Source organism: Rhea pennata, chromosome 12 (assembly GCF_028389875.1).
Source record: "Rhea pennata isolate bPtePen1 chromosome 12, bPtePen1.pri, whole genome shotgun sequence".
Lineage (NCBI taxonomy): Eukaryota > Metazoa > Chordata > Aves > Rheiformes > Rheidae > Rhea > Rhea pennata.
In genome coordinates, this window is record NC_084674.1 from 10962231 (window position 1) to 10979745 (window position 17515).

The 17515-nt window shown below is 75.5% G+C and overlaps 3 protein-coding genes across 3 annotated transcripts; 1 reads left to right on the forward strand and 2 right to left on the reverse strand.

Annotated features, from left to right (window-relative positions):
* Positions 1-5128: 5128 nt before the first annotated feature.
* Positions 5129-8627, forward strand: PRRT3 (proline rich transmembrane protein 3). The gene is made up of 4 exons (XM_062585900.1): positions 5129-5403; positions 5476-6005; positions 6089-6205; positions 6862-8627. Exons 1-4 carry the CDS (start codon positions 5129-5131, stop codon positions 8607-8609), a joined length of 2670 nt encoding a protein of 889 aa, XP_062441884.1. The 3' UTR covers positions 8610-8627.
* A 288-nt stretch (positions 8628-8915) lies between these two features.
* CRELD1 (cysteine rich with EGF like domains 1) lies at positions 8916-12559 on the reverse strand. Its single transcript, XM_062585348.1, has 10 exons — positions 12410-12559; positions 11509-11591; positions 11330-11440; positions 11140-11231; positions 10851-11027; positions 10638-10733; positions 10447-10530; positions 10123-10218; positions 9876-10022; positions 8916-9790 (listed from the first exon to the last, which is right to left on the reverse strand). Exons 1-10 carry the CDS (start codon positions 12557-12559, stop codon positions 9570-9572), a joined length of 1257 nt encoding a protein of 418 aa, XP_062441332.1. The 3' UTR covers positions 8916-9569.
* A 306-nt stretch (positions 12560-12865) lies between these two features.
* Positions 12866-16579, reverse strand: IL17RC (interleukin 17 receptor C; the record flags this gene model as incomplete). The annotated part of the gene is made up of 16 exons (XM_062585902.1): positions 12866-13455; positions 13644-13742; positions 13832-13889; positions 13999-14067; positions 14151-14272; positions 14372-14417; positions 14521-14571; positions 14673-14857; positions 14965-15019; positions 15109-15168; positions 15275-15429; positions 15543-15587; positions 15667-15778; positions 15973-16247; positions 16347-16368; positions 16454-16579. Coding segments are annotated over 16 exons (2070 nt in total), but the record flags the coding sequence as incomplete, so codon positions are not given.
* Positions 16580-17515: the final 936 nt, after the last annotated feature.

Consider the following 17515-nt stretch of genomic DNA (forward strand, 5'->3'; position numbering starts at 1 on the left):
GAGTTTTTCCTGTACACATTACAGCCTCTTGAAAACAGAGACGGCTCGCGCCTGGCGTGCTTTCAAACGTCACTGCCCACTTTGCTACGTCGTAAGGGACTGCGCGGGCTCCGAGGGAAAGCTCTCCCCCTGCTTGGGAAGCTGGTGGGATCTGTAATTTTTTATCCCCCTGCTCTCAGCAGAGATGCCATTGGCTCCAGTTACTGTCGTGTCTGTGTAGCGGAGAAGCCTCCGCGGAGTCCGCCGAGACTTTCGCTAGGGGGGACGTGGCTGGCAGATCACAGGCACGCGGCTGAATCTCCTGCTGCCAGATTCAGCGCTCAGATCTCCTTGAAGCTTTTTAATTAGACATGTGTAATAACATCTCTGCGGCTGGAGGCTTTAACTCTGTTTTGCATTCTTTGCATCTATGTTGGCTCGTGTGCCTAAAAGTTCAGATTTTTGGTTCCCTAGGAAGTAGCAGGGGTTGTTTTGACTGATTTCAGTAACGTTAAGATTTGTCCCAAGACTTGTTTGTGAACTCTGGACAGGTACAAGTGGAGGAAAGTAGAGTCCCAGCACCTCAGGTGCATTAATTGTTGCATTTCTTCTCCTTTTAGGCTGAGATTTCTTAGTCACTTTGTTTAGTTTCTATCTAGTTTGGCTTGTGTATCTCTTAACTAATCCAGAACTTCTTCATCTTACATATTTCAAAGATGATGGTTCTTAAGCAGAAACCAAAAGATGCGACACTCATATTCAACAAATAAAGCAATTGTTGGATATTTCTCTTCCTTTAGAAATCTATAATTCTCCAATTAGGAAATTCCAGACAGATTTTCAAGGCAGAAAGCATTATTCTGATCACCTAATCTAACATATATAGCAGCTTGATAATTTGACACCCCAGAACAATCTTTCCAGGCTATCCTGCCATGGTTATAAGTTTCCACCACTCCAGGTATTTTTTTTTTTTTATCTGAGATGTTACTGGCAAAGGAAGCATTTCAATATTTACAAAACAGGTCGCCTTTCTTAAATACTAATGCTCCAGTTCTGTCATTCTATAAGAGAAGACTGGGACTATTTTTTTTCCTGGATTTAATAAACCCACTGTTTCTTCACCAATGTCCAGTTTCTTTGTATTGATTTTTAGGGAGGAGACTGGCCAGATCCTGTTTCAGGAGGTTAATAGACAGCTGCTGCTTAGCTGCTTTATCTCCCCAGAACGGAACTGAGATAATTAATTTTTTCATCTCGTCTCTGACGCTTAGAGAAGGAAGCGGTGGCCTCGTTGCAGTTCTAACCTGACAGCGGCGGGTTACGGCAGCTCTGCGTTTGCCCACGCGCCTCAGGCACCGGCCGCGGCGTGCCGGGAGCCAGGCTGCACGGAGGTCCCCGAGCTGCCCTGGGGTGCCCGGGGCTGGCAGAGGGGCCGCCGAGGCCACCTCCTGGGTGACGGCGGCAGACGTCTGGTGCGGTTGCGTTTGCTCATGTTATGCTTTGCTTCTGCAGTTGTGTTCCCAACGTCGTGATTCTTTTGCTGAGCAAAACCTGCTCTTTAGAGTTTGAGATTTCTCCTGCGTTTAAGGCACTGGAGCAGGGGGAAGCCCTCGGCTTCCTGACGCCGGGGAAATGCACGTCTGCGTCGCCCGCCGGCGCCAGTGCTCGCGAGCCTCCGGGATGGCAATTCGTTCCCCGGGAAGCGGCAGCGTTGCGCTCGCCAGCTCCGGCGCCGGATCGCTGAGCTTGGAGGGACCTCTGGAGGGCTCTGCCGTAAGCCCCTGCGTGCAGCTCGCACGGCCCCAGGACGAGGGCGAGGACGAGCCCACGCGGTACAGGTGCAAACGGGGCTTGCTCGGAGGGAGCATGAGCAAACCCGTCAGCTCCTCTCCGCACACGGCCGGCACCAGCACACTGCAGCGCTCACCAGAGTTGTGCAATAGCATGAAGTGGGGCCAGGAATAACATTGCAGAGAAAAGGTGTGAGGACACTGGGAGCAGGCTGGGAGCCAAGCGCACTGCGTGTCCCCGAGCCACCGGCCACCGCGGTCGAGGAGGGGGGAAGCCCCTTGGTGCCAGCGGCTCCCACGCTGACCCCCACGGCCGGGCCCGGATGGGCTCTCACTTCCATCCAGGATCTTCTCCCCAGGTTTTCACTGCCAGCAGGAAGATTTGTCCCAATATGGCCGTGACGACTGGGTAATTCCTCTCCTGGCCTCGAGGTACAAAAACGGAAGTGGGCGCGCGGCCGGCTGCACCCGAGGACTGCAGCATTCGTCTTCCTCAGCCCGTTTAGGCGAGTGCGTTCCTCCCCGGCGCTGCCACCTGCCTGCCACCCCGCCGGGTCCCCGCTGCCAGGGCGCTTTCCATGCCACTGCGAGTCTTTCCGGCGCGCACAGCTGCCGAGCTCGCAGGCGTGGGCTCCGCTCCGGCGCTCCTGCAGCTGGCAGCGCCGTGGGGCCTGTGGGACCCGCCACCCCGGCTGGTTTCTCGCAGCTATTTTCTCCTGGCCGTGGGGCGCCCGGCACCGTGCACCCATCTGGTGCACATGGTCTCATCCTGTCCCTCTTCGAAACTCCTGGGGGAAGATGGTCCCCTGGCAGTAGGGCTGGGACCACAGCGGGTGCCGGTGTTGCAGGCACCGCCGTAAAACACGAAGAGTGAAAATGCCAGGACGAGATCGGAATTGAGGATTAATTGGGGCACTTTTCCCTTAATACATCCCAGGTTACGTCCAGGCTACGCACATGGGAGAAAGCTCTGGAGAAGGGAGCGGGAGGACGGCCAAAACGGGGAAAGCCTGTGAAACACAGGCAACGGCGGCGCAGGATGTGAGAACGCAGGTCGCGCCTTTCGTTTTGCTTTCCAGGCGGCGCGGGCAGGCAGCCGGCTGGCTCGGCGCACGAGCGGGGCTCTAATCCCCCCATCTGCCAGGGAGTCGCTTGGCAAAGGGGGAAAACGCTGACGGCACAGCGGGACGGGGAAAGGCGGGCGCCGCGGGCGCCGCCGCCGCGGTGCGCGGCCGGGCCGGCTGCCCCGCTGGGTGCCGATGCTGGGCGCGCGGGGCCAGCGGCGGCCCCCGGCGCTCCCGCCGTGCCGCCTCCCCAGCACTAATCCCCGGGATTAGCCGCCCGGCCTGCGTGCTCGGCAGGGGCCGGCGCGACGGCGCTGCCCGAGTTTCCCCGGCTGGCTGTGCTCGGCTTTGCGCCACTGCAGAGGCACCCGGGGCCGGAGATGCCCCACAGCACCTGCAGATGGAGCAGGATGGGACCCCCCCCCCCAACCCGTGCACCGGTGTGGCAGGACCGGGGACCCCAGAGCAGGGGTGAGGGACACAACGTGCGCCCGCTCCTCGTCTCGGCCCGGCGCTCCCGCTGGCCGGCTGCCCCGGCAGGATGGGGGCCGCTGCGGCGTTCCCCGAAGCGAGGAGGTGCGAGCTGCCGCGCCGGCCCCACGCGTGGGCCGCAGGCCGCGGGCTGGGCTGCCTGGGGCTGGGCAACGGCAGAGCCCCGGGTGGGTCGCACCGTGCCGCGCCATCGCCACGCCGAGATGCCAAGTCAAGAAGTCAAGTCGCAGCAGGGACTGCGGCTCCGCAGCCGGGATCATTAGCTAATTACCCCTCTCTCGGCATTAGCCCTGCGTCTGCCGGAGCTCTGCAGCGTCCTGGCATGGGGTGAGGGCAGGGCAGGTCCCCGTGGGGCAGGCGTGGGGCAGCGAGGGCAGTGCCGGCTGCCTGGCCGTGGGCCCAGCTTTCGCAACAGCCCCAGCAAGAGCGAGTGCTTCATCGTGCTGCCTTCTCCGGTGGGGGGGGTCTGCACTGCCCTGCTGCCCCTCGGGGACCTGCCCTGCCCCACGGGGACCTGCCCTGCCCTGCCTGCCCCATGGGGAACCAGAGTCTCCCTCAATGACTTGTTCTGCGGCGACTTCCCCACAGGGGACTTGTCCCATGGGGACAGGGACCTGTTCCTGCTCTGCCCCACACGGACCTGCACCCACCCCAGCCTTGCCCCAGGAGGGCTTGCCTCTGACCTGCCCCACACCAGCCCCACGGGGACCTGCCCCTGTCCTGCACCGCCCCGCAGTGACCTGCCTCTGCCCCACGGAGACCTGAGCCTCCCCCGCCCGGCGCCCCGGGGACCTGCCCCCGGGCCCCGCCGCCGCCGCCGCCGCCGCCGCCGCCGCCGCCCGGGCCGCCCCCGGCCGGGCGGGTTCCCGGCGCGGGTGCCCGCGGCTCGGGGCGGCGCGTGACCGGCCGCCGCCGCCGCCCGCTGCGCCGCAGAGCCCGGCACCGGCAGCGGCTCCGGCAGCGGCTCCGGCAGCGGCTCCGGCAGCGGCACTGGCAGCCGCAGCGGCACCGGCAGCGGCACCGGCAGCGGCACCGGCACCGGCAGCGGCACCGGCACCGGCAGCGGCAGGTCAGCGGGCGGGGGCGCGGGGGGGCCGCGGCGGCACCGGCCCGGGGCCTCCGGGGGGCGGCGGGCGGGGGCGGCCCGCTGGGGCCCGGGGCCGGCCCGGCGCGCTCGGTGCGGCGGGCTGGGGGCAGCGGCGGCGGGCCCGGCCGTGCTGCCGCCGAGCGTGCCCGGCCGCCCCCGGCCCGCCTCCCCCTGCCCCCGCCGCGGGCCCCGGCCCGGCCCGGCCCGGCCCGGCCCGGCGGCGCGGGCGGCGGCGGCGGCGGCAGCGGGCCGAGCATCCCCGCGGATGCGCCGGGGACGCGCCAAGGTGAACGGTGCGCGCAGGGAGCGGGGCCGGGAGCGGGGCCCGGGACCACCGGCACCGGGGGCACCGGGCATGGCGACGGCCCGGGCCGAGGAGCGCCGGCAGCCGGGGCAGCCGGGGACGGGCCACCCGGGAGCGGGGCGCAGCCGGGACGCGGCACGGCCCGGGGATACCTAGGAACGGGGACAGCCGGGGCACCGGCACGGGCGGCCGGGGGCGGGCACCGGCACGGCGGGGCCGCGGGCTCCTGTCTGCGGCTTCCCGGGGGCTCGGCCGGGGGCGGGCGCGGAGCCCCCCGTGCAGCTCCCCGCGGGGCTGGTGCCACGGGCCCGTGGGGCGACGGCCTGCCCCCCGCGTGCCCGGCGCCGGGGGGCCGCTCACCTCCCGCCCCGCTGTTCCCGCAGGGCCGAGGGCAGCCCGGGCGCTCGCCATGGCCGCAGCCCGGCTCGTCACCTGGGGGCTGCTCCTGGCCGCCGGGGTCCCCACTGCGACCGGCCGCCCCCCGCTCCGGGGGACGGTACCGGCCGCGGGGGACCCCAGCTCCTCCTGGGGACGCCGCCGGCCGGACTCAGCCCCCCCGGGGGACACGTCCGGGGAGCTCAGCGGCGCCGGGGACCCGGACGGCGAGCGCTGGGCGGACGCCGGCCCTGTGCGGTGGTCCCGACCGCTGCCGGCGGGGGCTGTGACCGGGACGCCTGTGCCGCCGTGGCCCCGGGGGGCTGATCACTCCCTGCAGGCGCTGGGGACGGTGGCCACCACGGCAAGTGCTGGCTGGAGGGGCGGTGGCCCGGCCCCGGACGGCGTGGAGGAGCCCTTCATCACCTGGCACGGACAGGAGGCCGAGGGCCCGGGCAGCCCCCGGATGGAGACCGCAGTGCCCCCCACGGCGGCACCCATGGATGTGGGACGTGGCTCCCTAGGACCAGGCCACGGCTCGTCCGTCGCGAGGACCACCAGCCCCCGGCCGACCGTGTCCACCATCGCCCCGTGCCATGTGCCAGGTTTGGCCGAGGCCGGTGGCCCGGCAGCCCGTGGGGTCCCGCCGGGCCCCTCCGCCGGCCACCCGCGCTCGCTGCCTGGCACCGGGGCCGCCACGCCGGGGGCAGCGGGGCGGGCGGCCCCGGAGGGCACCGCTGAGACCTGGACCCTGGGGCTCCCGGCCCACCAGCGGAGCACGCGAAGGGCCCCGCCGGGCACCGCGCCGCCGGGCACCGCGCCGCCAGGAACGCGGCCGCCTGGGGCCGCCCGGCAGCCGGCCCTCAGCACCAGCCCCGCGGCGCTGGCCGCCCCCGGGACTCCGCACGCAGGTAGGAGCGGGGCACCCGCTGCACCCTGGCCATGGCCTGCGGCCCCCGTGGGTGCCAGCGCCCGGCTCTGCCCTCTCCTGCAGGGACGGCGCCCGAGGAGGAGCCGGGCTCCCCGCAGCGCGTCCGGGGCGCCATGAGCCCCCCGAATGCCACAGAGGCGGCCGTGCCCGCCGCAGGGACGCCCGGCCCCAGGCGCTCAGGTGAGGCGGGCCCCGGTGGGTGAAGCCCTTCCCTGGCAGCCCCACGGTGGCGGCGGGCGTGGGGTGGGTGGGGGGATCCAGGGGGCTGGCGAGGTGCCGGGGCGGCGTCCCCCCAGGGATTGGTGCCAGCGGGGCTGGGGGGGTGACGGCAGCTATCTTGGGCCACCCGGCCGGGACGCGGTGACACCTTCAATCAGGATTGTGCCCGTCGACGGCCCTAATCTACTGCTGCCCGCCGGGATTAGAGCTCAATGCCCAGTGGGTGGGGGCTGCCCGGGGGCCGGGGCTGCGCCAGGGCCCTGCCACCCCCCCAGCCCGGGGTGTCCTGGCCAGCCCCCAGGAGCTGCCAGCGGGCACGGCGATGCGCGGCCCCGGCCGGCAAGGCCGCCCCCCACCCCCTGCCGTCGCGGTGCCCCGAGGGGCGCCAGGCGCCGCGGGGCTGGGGGTGCTGGTGCAGCGGGGATGCTGCGCTCGCCCGCGCCGCCGGATGCGGGTTGCTATAGCAGCAGGGATGCGGCGGGCGGGCGCGGGGCTCACGCGGCCGGCGGCGCGGAGCCGCGTGTGCCGGAGTCACGTGCCGCCGCGCTGGCAAAGTCTCCCCCCACCCCCTGCACCCGCCGTGACCCGCTGCTCCCCCCCCCCCCCCCGCCCCACAGACGCCGCCGGGATGCGGCCGCCCGGCCCCAGCACCGCGGCACCCTCCTCCACGTGGCGCCGCGGGCTCATCCGGGTGACGACGCAGCGAGCCCTGCCGCGTCCCCCCGCGCCGGAGCGGGGCCCCGGCGTGCCGCCGGCGGCGCCCGAGCCCGGCGCGCCGTGCACGGCTTGCGGCGTGCCGCGGGGCAACGGCACGGGGCCGCGCTGGGCCGAGCTGCGGCGCGCGCTGAGCTTCGCCTGGGACGCCCAGGTCTACGGCTCGGCCGCCCTCTTCCTGCTGCTCGGCCTGGGCTGCCTCGCCGGGCTGCTGGGCGCCCCGGCCCTGAGCCCCCCGCACCTGCCCCACGTCCTGGTCGCCCACGGGCTACTGCTGGCCGCCAGCGTGCTGCGGGCCGCCTTCCTGCTGCTGGACCCCTACGGGGCGCGGGGCCGGCTGCCGCCGCGCGCCGTGCTGCTGCTGGCCACGGCGCCCTTCCCGCTGCTGCTGGGCGCCTTTGCCGCGCTGCTGCAGCGGCTGCAGCGCCTGGCGCAGCTCGGGCTGCTGCCGCCGCCGCTGCGGAGCCTCCCGGCGCTGGGGGCCGCGGTGGCGGTGCAGAGCGCGGCGCTGGCCGCCGCCGACCTGCTCCCGGCCCGGCTGGGCCCGGCGGCGCTGGGGCTGCACGTGCTGGGCTGCGCCGCGGGGGCCCTGCTGCTGCTGGCGGGGCTCTGGGGGTGCCGGCGGGTGCTGCGGGGGCCCGGCAGCGAGGCGCCGGGGCTGCGGCGGGGCGCCGGGGCGCTGGCGGCGGCGGCGGCGCTGGGGCTGCCCTGCTGCGGGCTGCAGCTGTACGGCGCTGCGTGGCTGCGGGGCGCCGCGGGGCCGCCCGGGCGCTTCTCCTGGCCCTGCTGGGCCGCCCAGCTGGGGCTGCGGGTGGCCGAGCTGGCCCTGGCCCTGGCCCTGCTGGCCGCCGCCGCCGAGCCGCTGTGCCGCCGCGGTGCCGCCGCCGGCCCCGGGCACTCCTGCTGGGCCAAGGCGCTGCGGTACTTCTGCGCCGGCCGCAAGGCCGCGGCGCCCGAGTACCCCAACAACTGCTACGACTGGGCCGGCGCTGGCGCCGAGCGGGCGCCCGCCAGCGACATCAGCAAGAGCCTCATCCGCAACGCGGCCGAGCAGCTGCCGCTACGGGCGCTCAAGGACAGCAACGAGGCCTGGGCGGCCGGTGCCGCGCCGGGACTCAGCCCCAAGTGCCCCAACGCGGCGGTGGCGGCGGCGGTGGCGCGGCCGGGCGGCAGCCTGCGCTCGGAGCCCGGCTCGGCCGCCTCGCTGGGCGAGCTGGCCTTCCGCCCGCCGTCGCCCATCGACCTGCGCCGCAGCATCGACCAGGCGCTGTGCCGCCAGCACCTGCTGCGCGACGGCCTCTTCGGGCGGCCACGGCGCCGCTCCGGCTCCGGCTCGGGCTCGGGCTCGGGCTCGGTCCTGGGCTCGGGCGGGCTGCTGCGCTGCAGCTCGCTCACGGAGCTGCCGGCGGCCCGGCCGCCCGCCCTCGCCGCCGCCTCGGCCAGCTCGCTGGAGAGCGGCTCGCTGCACATCAGCTGGAACCCCTGGCGCCACGGGCTCTCCTCGCCCGAGAGCCCGCCGCCCGCCGGGGCGCCCAGCCGCGCGCCCCTCCTCGCCCGCCCCGCCGCCGAGCGCGACGCCCGCCGCGGCTTCCTGGCGCTCGGCGCGCGGCTCGACTCCCGCAGCCTCTCCAGCGACACCATCGAGCTGTGAGCCGCCCCCCCCCGTCCCCTCCCCTTCAGGCCCCCTTTTACCTTTCCTTTCTTTTTGCCCCCCGTTTTGCACAGCATGGAGGTGGGGGGGGGGCTGCACGGGACCCGCAGCACCAGCCACCCCGCACGCAGGGCTGGACTGGGGGGGCAGGGAGGCGGGGAGCTGGTCTCAGCCGGGTCTATTTGTGCCAAAAGAGAAATAAAGTTTATGTCACGGGACCACGGCTCTGGCTGGCGCATGGGGCTGCTGGCACCACTGGGAGAGCGGCGCCCCTGAGACACCCCCCCACCCCCCACGCAGCCGGGCTGGGGGTGCACAGCTTTATTTCCTGAGATATGGGTAACACGGACAGATGGACACACCCCGACGGACAAGCGCAACAGCCACGTTCATGCAGCAGGCAGGGCCGCCGGTGCGGCACCCCGGCAGCGAGGGGCCCCCTTGGCCCCCCGCCCCTGCCTGGGGGGGCAGACGCTGGGAGGGGAGAGGGGCAGCAGGGCTGGGGGGGTGGGGGGCACAGCAAGGTATTGCACCTGCCAAAGGCAGCCGGGGCCGGTGCTGCCCCCAGCCGTGGGGCAGGACCCACGCGCTCTGCTTACGCCACATCCCAGCCGCAGGGTGACCCACGCAGCACTGCAGCACCCCTAAACCAGCCGGGCAGAGGGGGACCAGCACCCCCTCCCCAAAACCCCGGCGTCCGAGCCGGCCTCGTCCCGGCACTGCCTCCCCCGGCATGCAGGGAGGCGTCGAAGCGCCCGGCGGGAGCAGGGATCCGCGTGGGAGCCCGAGACCCGGAGGGAGGGACGGAGCAGGCCCCTCGCGCTCCTTCTGCAGGGCGGGGGGGGGAGGCGAGCTCCTACCTGGTGGGGCCCCCCCCGCGCCCGGCGCCAGCCCCGCTCCGAGAGCCCCGTGCCCCGGCCCGAGCGGTGGGGCCGTGCCCGCCCCCGGCCATGCCCGGGGCTATCTGCCCTTCATGAAGCCGTCGAGGACGCGGTCGCCGCGATCGGAGAGCCAGTAGCCGGCCATGGCAGCCACGGCCCCGATGAAGATGGCGGTGAAGACCATGTCGCCCTTGGCGGCCAGCGTGGCGAGGGCGCAGATCACCACGCCGAAGAACATCTGCTGCAGCACCACCACCTCGTCCTCCGTCACGTCGTCGAAGAAGCCCTTCTCCGGGGCGTCTGCGGGGACGGCGCCGGTGGGCAGGGGCCGGGCAGGGCGCGCGCAGACCCTCCCCCGGAGCCCGTCCCCCGTCCCGGGCCGTACCGGGCGGCTTGTCCTCCACGCACTGGCCGTCCCGGCGGACGTGGCCCGGGGCGCACACGCAGCGGTAGCTGCCCTCCATGTTCTCGCAGACCTCCTGCGCCCCGCCGCACACGGGCTCCTCCTCGGCGCCGGCGCACTCGTCCACGTCTGCGGAGAGGGAGGCAGTGCTCGGGCGGCGGGGCCGGGCTGGGGGCAGCGCCCGGCACGGCCCGGCACGGCTCGGCCTGGCGGCGGGGAGGCCACTCACCGAGGCACTTGGCCCCGTCCCGCCGGTAGCCCTTGTTGCACCTCTTGCAGCGGGCTGGCCCCGCGCCCATGCAGCCGATGCAGGCCGTGGAGCAGTCTGCGGAGGGCAGAGCGCTGAGGGTGCCCGGCGCGGGCGGGCGGGCGCCAGCCCCGGGCGCCCACGGGCCGGATCCCGGCAGCGGGGACCGGCGAAGCCCGCTGCGCCCGAGCAGCTGGGGCAGGGGGGCCGGCTCTGCGGCGGGCGCCGGCACGCGCGTGGCGGGGCGCCGGGCAGGGGCGGCAGCGGTGCGGACGCCCCCCCGCCGCCCCGGCGCGCGCCTCCCACCTCGGCACTCATAGGAGCCCTCCGTGTTGACGCAGAACTGGTTGGCTCGGCAGTGCGCCATCTCCGTGCCGCACTCGTCCACGTCTGCGGGGGAGACGGCGGGTGGGCGGCGGGCACGCCGCGCCCCCCCCCGAGCCGGCGCCGCCGGGGCCTCCCCCTGCCCCAAACCGCCCCGCGCGCCGGGGGCTCACCGATGCAGCGGTGCTCGTGCAGCACCCAGCCCCGCTTGCAGCGCAGGCAGCTGGAGTCCTCCGGCCCCGTGCAGCGCCCGCAGGCCCGGTAGCACTCTGCAAGCGGGGCGAGAGCGGCCGTGGGTGCAGGCGGGGGGGGGGGGCTGCCCCGGATCGGGGCAGCGCCCCGGCCCGGCGCTCCCACCGCCAAATCCGGCCGCGGCCCCTACCCACCGGCGCACACGAGGCGGCTCTCGTTGCGCGACGCCTCGTAGTAGCCGTCGCCGCACTCGGAGCAGAAGGGCCCGCCGTAGCCCGGGCTGCACACGCAGAGGCCGGTGCCGCCGCGCGTCCCGTCGCCGTCGCACCTGCCGTTGCCGCTGCAGGGCTGCCGGGGCCCGCCGGCGCAGGCTGCACGCAGGCGGAGCGGCCGGCTGTGGGGCGCGAAGTGGCACCCGCGCCCCACGCCCCGCTCGGCGGCCCCCCCGCCGCCCGCTGCCGCCGCCCACCCGCCGCCACTCACGCAGGCAGTCGGGGCCGTAGGTGCCGTCGGGGCAGCACGCCGCCAGCGCGTCCACGCACAGCCACCGCAGCAGGTCGGGGTGCTGCCGCCGCCTGGGGACGTGGGCACGGGGTGGGGTGGGGGTGGGTGGGGGGGGCGCTCAGGCGGCCGCCATGGGGCACCGCGCCGGCCCCCGGCCCCCCGCGCTCACTCGTGAAACCACCAGCGCTCCACGTGCTCCTCGCCGCGCTCCAGCAGCTGGTGGCAGGCGAAGTCCGACGGGGCGCAGACGCTCTCGAGCACCTCGAGCAGGCGGGTCTCGCTGCGGGGCGGCGGGGGTCGGCGCCGGCACGGCAGCCCCCCCGGCCCCCTCCACACCCCGCCGCTCACCTGTGCTCGTACTTGGCCAGTTTCTCCTCCTCCCAGGCCGTGTTGCCCCCGCCGAAGCCCTCGCGCTCCGTCCGCTCCAGCCCCTGGGCGCGCGGGGCGGCGGGGGGCACTCGTGGGCCCCCCCCCAGCTGCCCTCTGGCACCGCCGCCCCCGGGACCTCCCCCCCTCTTTCCCCAGTCCACGTCCCCCCACGCCTGTGTCACCTGCGGGACCCCCGCACCACGGACCGTACCCCCCCCCCGGGTCCCCTCATGCCACCCACAATGTCAGCCCCAGTCTGTGTCACCTTGCGTCCCCTCCATGCCCCTGAACCCCACCAGGGCGCCCCCCCCCCCCAGTGCCACCTCCTACCCGTGTGCCCCCGGCCTCACGGGCTGTGCCATCCCGCCCAGGGTCACGCCGTGCCCATGCCACCCGTGTCCCTCAGCCCCTGGTGCTGTGTCATCCCTCTCAGTGTCATCCGTGTCCCCCCCACGCCCCCAGACCCCAAACACCACAGTGCCACCGCAGTGTTCCCCAGCCCCATGGGTTGTGTCACCCGCACCAGTGTCATCCCCTGCCCGTGTCACTGCCGTGTCCCCCAGCCCCACGGGTTGTTTCACTCATGCCAGTGTCACCCCATACTCGTGTCACCCCTGTCCCCAACCCCACGGGCAGCGTCACCCCCCCAGTGCCACCCCCTGCCCGTGTCACCGCCGTGTCCCCCAGCCCCACATGTTCCATCACCCCCCGCCAGTGTCACCCACGGCCCCCTCCCCCATGCCACGGGGGGCACCACCCCGCCACCTCCCCAGCGCCCCCCGTACCCCCCAGCCCCACGGGCCCCCGCAGCCCCATATCCCCCCCAGACGCGCCGCCCCCAGCCGCGGCCCCCCGCGCCCGGCCCGCGGCGGCCCCGCACCCTGCTGAAGCTGTCGGCGAGGCCGCGGCAGACACGGCACGGCTCGGCCTCGGCCTCGGCCCCGGCCCCGGCCCCGGCCCCGGCCGTCAGGCCCAGCAGCAGCAGCAGCCGCAGCAGCCGCGCGGCCCCCGGGCGCCGCCGTCGCCCCATGCTCGCGCCGCCCCGCCCCGCCTGCCGCCGCGCCCACGTGGTACCGCGCCCACGTGGTGCCGCGCCCCGCCTCGGCCCCCAGCAGCCAACGGCGGCGCGCGGAGCGCTCCACGTCACGCAGGGCCCCCCCCCCGGCCTCAGCCAGCCTGCAGCCAACCCGCGCCGCGCTCGCGCCACCGCGCCTTAAAGCGGCCGCCGCGCCTTAAAGGGGCCGCCGCGCCAGGACGGGCCCGCCGAGCCTTAAAGGGGCCGCCGCGCAGACAGCAGCAACAGCGGCAGCGCCGAGCACGCAGCGCGCGCGCAGCTTTATTCGCCGGCCGCCAGCGCCCGCTGGAGCCGCGCGGCCGCGCGCGCCACGTGCGGCTCCAGCCACCGCCGCCGCCGCCGCGGCCCGGGCACCGCCAGCGCCCGCAGCAAGGCGGTGGCCTGCGACGGCAGTGCGAAGGTGGGGAGGTTGCGCAGCGCCCGCGGCACCGCCGGCACCGCCGCCTCCAGCCACGCCACCACGTAGCGCCCGCCGCCCGCCGCCAGCGCCGGCACCACGCACGACAGCGCCGCCGCGAAGGCCTCGCACGGCGCCGGGCCCTCGACGCCTTCCGGCCCGCTCCCGCCGTCCTCCTGCTCCTTGTCGCCGTCGTCCTCGTCCCAGCGGCGGGCGGCGGCGGCGGCCGCCGGAGAGAGCAGCAGCACCACGGTGTCGCCGTCCCGCAGCGCCCGCCGGTGCTGGGCGTGCAGCCAGGGCAGCGGCCCCCAGGTGGCCGCCGCCGCCCCGCCGCCCGGCGCCGCCGCCGCCGCCAGCCCCAGCGGGCGCAGGGCCGCTGCCAGCGCGCAGGCCGCCCGCTCCGCCGACGGCTCCGCCGCGTGCAGCACCAGCGCCCGCCGGACCCGCGGCGGGCCTGCGCCGCACCGTCAGCGCCGCCGCCCCTGCCCCTGCCCCAAACCCGGCGCGGCGCGGGGCGGCAGCAGCCCCCGGCGTGGGGACGGGGACCGGCCGGCGCCGCGCTCGCCTGGGGAGCTGCAGCGGGCCCGCAGGGTGCTGCGCGCGGCCGGGGCGCCGGGGCGGGCGCGGGGGGCCCCCGCTCACCTTTCGCGCCCTCCTTCTTGAGCAGCAGCAGGAGCAGCAGGACGCAGGCGGCGCCCAGCAGCGCCGCCAGCCAGGCGAGCGCCCAGCGGGCGTGCAGGTCTGCGGGGCGGGCGGGAGAGGGGCTCAGCGCCCGCCGGGCGCCCCCCGCGAGCGGGCGCCGCTGCCCCGGCGCGGCGGGGGGTACTCACACTTGTGCAGGGGGCAGGCCCAGAGCGCCACGCCGCTGCCGTTCTCCTGGCGCGACACCTGGGGGGGGACGGATGGACGGACGGATGGGGGGGGGGGGGACACGCGCGGGGACCGTCACCCGCCGGCGGGGACGCGCCACCGCTGCCGCCCCGCCGCCTGCGCTCACCTGCGCGCACTGCCCCGCCGCCACGTCCTGCCGCAGCCACTGCTCCAGCAGCCCCGGGCGGCCGCCCCGCTGCGAGGGGGTGGGGAGGGTGGGGAGTGAGCCGGGCGCCGCGGCGCGGGCACCGCCGGCCGCCCCGCGGGGCCCGGCCCTACCGTGCCGGCGAAGGCGGCGAGCGGCGTGCAGGCGCCCCGCTGCAGGGCGCAGAGCGACGCGTTAGCGCCGGGCCCCCGGGTCTCCATCAGCAGGACGTCGTCCGCGCGGCCGGGCAGGGCTCCTGCGGACGGGGCGCGGCGGCTGCTCGCCGTGGGGCGCGGGGGGCCGCGGCGCGGGCCGCCGCCGCCCTCCCCGTGCCCGTGCCCGCGCCGGTACTCACGGTCCCGCAGGCACTGCGTCAGCCGGACCTGCCCGCTGCTCCACGCCTGCCGGGGAGAGCGGCTCAGCCCCGGCAGGCGCCCGGGGGGCTGCCCAGGCCGGGCAGGCGGGGGGGGCAGGCCGGCCGGCCGGCCGTGGGGCTGGCCCTACCTGCACGCAGAGGTTGGGGTGCGGCCGCAGCGCCGTGAACTCCTGGGGTCCCTGCGGGGAGAAGAGGGGTGGGTGCGGGCAGCCGCGGCAGTGGGGGCCCGGCGGCGGCGGCGGTGGCAGCAGCGGCGCCGTGGGGCGGTGGGGGGGCTCACCTGCGCCGCGAGGGGCTGCCGCAGGTGGGGCAGGGCCTGGCAGGGCCCCCCGGGCTCCGGCCGCCAGCAGGGCACCAGCTCGGCGGGGAGGTCGCAGGGCGCCGAGACGGAGCAGGTCAGCGAGCCGCCGGCGTCGTGCAGCGCCAGGCGCGTCCCGGCCCAGAGCCGCTCCCAGGCCTCGGCGTCTGCGGTGGCGGTGGTGGCGGCGGGGGGGGGGGGGGGTCGGCGGCGTGCGCACCCCGTCCACCCCCCCGGGGCCGCCCGCCCGGCCCCACGGCGCGGCCGAACGTACCGTGGGAGAAGGGGCACGAGGTGGCCCGCGGCGGGTCCTGCGCCTCCGGCCACACCTGGGGGACGAGAGGAGGCTGCGGGCCGGGGCGCGGGGGCGGCGGGGGCGGCCGCGCCGGGGGGGCGGGCGGGGCCGCCGGGCACCTACCTGCAGGCAGAGGCAGGGCAGCACCTCGTCCGCCGGCAGGCTGTAGTTCAGGGGCCCGCGCTGCAGCGGGGAGCGGGGCGCGCGCGTCACCCCCGGGGGGGCGGCGGGCGCGCGGGGAGGGGGGGGGCAGCGAGGGCGAGGGGCCGGGGGGCGGGCGGGCGCTCACCGCCGTCACGGTGCGCCCGGGGCCGCCGGCGCCGCGGCTCCGGTTGTGGTAGAGCCGCAGGGTGTAGCTGCGTCCCGCCGCCTCCGCCGCCTGCACGTGCACCACCGCCGCCGCCGCCGCCGCCTCCGGCGCGCGCGAGACCTGCAGCCGGGGCGCTGCGCGGCACGCGGCTCAGGGCGCCCCGACGCCTCCCGCCCGGCGCCGGCACGGCGCCTGCTCCCACCCACCCCGGGAGTGCCCCGGGGGGGCGCCGGGGCCGGGCACCCACCTTGGCACTGCGGGACGTTGGCCCTGGCCGCGGGCCAGGAGCAGTCTGCGGGGACGGCGGGGGTCAGCGCGGGGGCCGGGCCGGCGCGGCGCGTTGCGGCGCAGCCCCCCGGGGCGCTCCTCACCTGGCACCCGGCGGCTCCGGCTCAGGCTGCGGCGCCCGCGGGCGTCGGTGTACGCCGTGACGCGGAGCTCGGAGCCCGGCGCCGCCTCGAAGCACTGGAACGTCACCGAGCCCTGGGCAGGAAAACCACGGCGCTGCGGAGCCGGGCCGGCGCCGGGGCGCGCGGCGGGGCTCGCGCCGCCCGCCCCCCGCGTCCCACCTGTGGACCCACGGATGGAGGCGCGGCGGGCCCCACGGCGCACCCGGCCCCACGGCGCACCCCACATCCCCCGGGCCGCCCCCCCCCCCCCCCGGCACCGCTACGCACCAGGGTGTCCCCGGGGCGCCCGGGGGGCCGGAGCGCCCGCACCTCCGCGGCGACGCAGCGGGACCGGGCGTACGCGTGGCCGGCGAGCAGCAGGAGGGCGGCGGGCGGGGGGCTCTGCCCCACGCCGGGCTCCGGCGCCAGGTCGAGGCGGGCGCGCAGGCAGGGCGAGCAGGCCGCGGCCCCCGCGCAGCGCAGCGCCGGCTCCAGCCGCATCCGCGCCGGCGCCAGCCCCGGGCCCGGCCCCGGCGGCCGCGGCCCGCACAGCGTGTCCGCGGCTGCGGGGAGACGGGGGGGCCGCGCCGTGGGTCCCGGGGGGCGCACGGGCTCCCCGGTCCCGCGGGGGGCGGCGAGGCCGCGGGGCGCCCGGCACTTACTGAGCAGGCGGCAGGCGAGGCCCTGGGGGAGGGCGGTGGGGGGTCAGGGCAGGGGGGTTCTCCGCGCCCCACGGCCGCCCCACGGCCGCCCCGTGTGCCCGACCCACCTGGGAGCAGGCGAGGGCGTCGCGGGGGGCGCAGCGCCCGCCGGCCGCCAGCGCCGCCAGCGCCAGCAGCACCAGGCCCGGCGCCCCCATGGCGGGGCCCGGCGCCCCACGGCCCCCCGCCCCACAGCCCCGCCGCCGCCGCCGGCTCCTGCTTCCGGCTCCTCTCCCGGACACCTGGGTCCTAGCGCGGCGCCGGCGACCGCCCCGGGGTGGGGCCTCCCGGCCCGGATGGGACAGAGACGGGATGGGACGGGGCGCGGGTTGGGGGGAGGCCCTGTGCCTGCCGCCCCACGGCTCGGCACGGGGCCTGGGCTGGCCCCACAGCCAGGCGTGGGCCTAGGCCTGCCCCACAGCGGGGGGGGGCCTGCTGTGGCTGCTCAGGTCCGCCCCATGGTGCTGTGGGGTGTGGGCCAGCCGCAGAGCCTGGCGCGCTGGCTCAGGCCACCCCCGTGGTGTGGCTCAGGGCCAGGCCAGCCCCATAGCAGTGTGGGGCATGGGGCCTGGGCTGCCCCACAGCCTGGCCCAGTGGCTCAGGCCAGCCCCACAGCAGTGCACCAGAGGGTCGGGCCTGCCCCATATTATGGTGTAGTGGTGCAGGCCAGCCCCATAGCGTGGCACAGGGCTGCACCAGCCAAATAGCCTGCCACCATGGCAGCCCCACGGCATGGCACAGGGCCAGCCGCTGCCCCAAGACCCAGTGTGTGGCTTGGGCCAGCCCCACGGCAGCGCAGCACAAGGCCCAGGCCTGCCCCATAGCATGGCATGGCGGCTCAGGAGAGCCAGGGGGTGCAGGGAGAAGGGGGCACGGGGGGCGCAGGAAGGGCAGGGGCCCACCGCAGCGGTGGGGAGAAGGGCCAGTGCTGGCTGCAGCCAGCGGCGCCTCCCGGGGTCGCTCCAGCTCTGCCTGGGGGGCAGAGGTGGGCTCCAGCCCCCCATGGGGCGCAGGGCCGAGGGGACTTCCCGTGCCCGCCCCCTCGGGGAGCCCCCCAGACCCACGGCACGGCCGGGTGCAACCACTGCCTTTATTCTGCTCCAGCTCACACAGCTCCAGGCGCGCGGCGG

Coding starts and splice junctions, on each gene's coding strand:
- CRELD1 (XM_062585348.1), bottom strand. CDS start 12,559: ATGGGGCGACGGCGGCGCCCGGGGGCCGCGCGGCTGCTGCGGCTGCTG. Junction 10,734..10,850: donor GAGCCGCCTCGTGTGCGCCG/GTGGGTAGGGGC, acceptor CCCCGCTTGCAG/AGTGCTACCGGGCCTGCGGG. Junction 10,023..10,122: donor GGACGGGGCCAAGTGCCTCG/GTGAGTGGCCTC, acceptor CCCTCTCCGCAG/ACGTGGACGAGTGCGCCGGC.
- PRRT3 (XM_062585900.1), top strand. CDS start 5,129: ATGGCCGCAGCCCGGCTCGTCACCTGGGGGCTGCTCCTGGCCGCCGGG. Junction 5,404..5,475: donor ACCGGGACGCCTGTGCCGCC/GTGGCCCCGGGG, acceptor TGCTGGCTGGAG/GGGCGGTGGCCCGGCCCCGG. Junction 6,006..6,088: donor CCCCGGGACTCCGCACGCAG/GTAGGAGCGGGG, acceptor CCTCTCCTGCAG/GGACGGCGCCCGAGGAGGAG.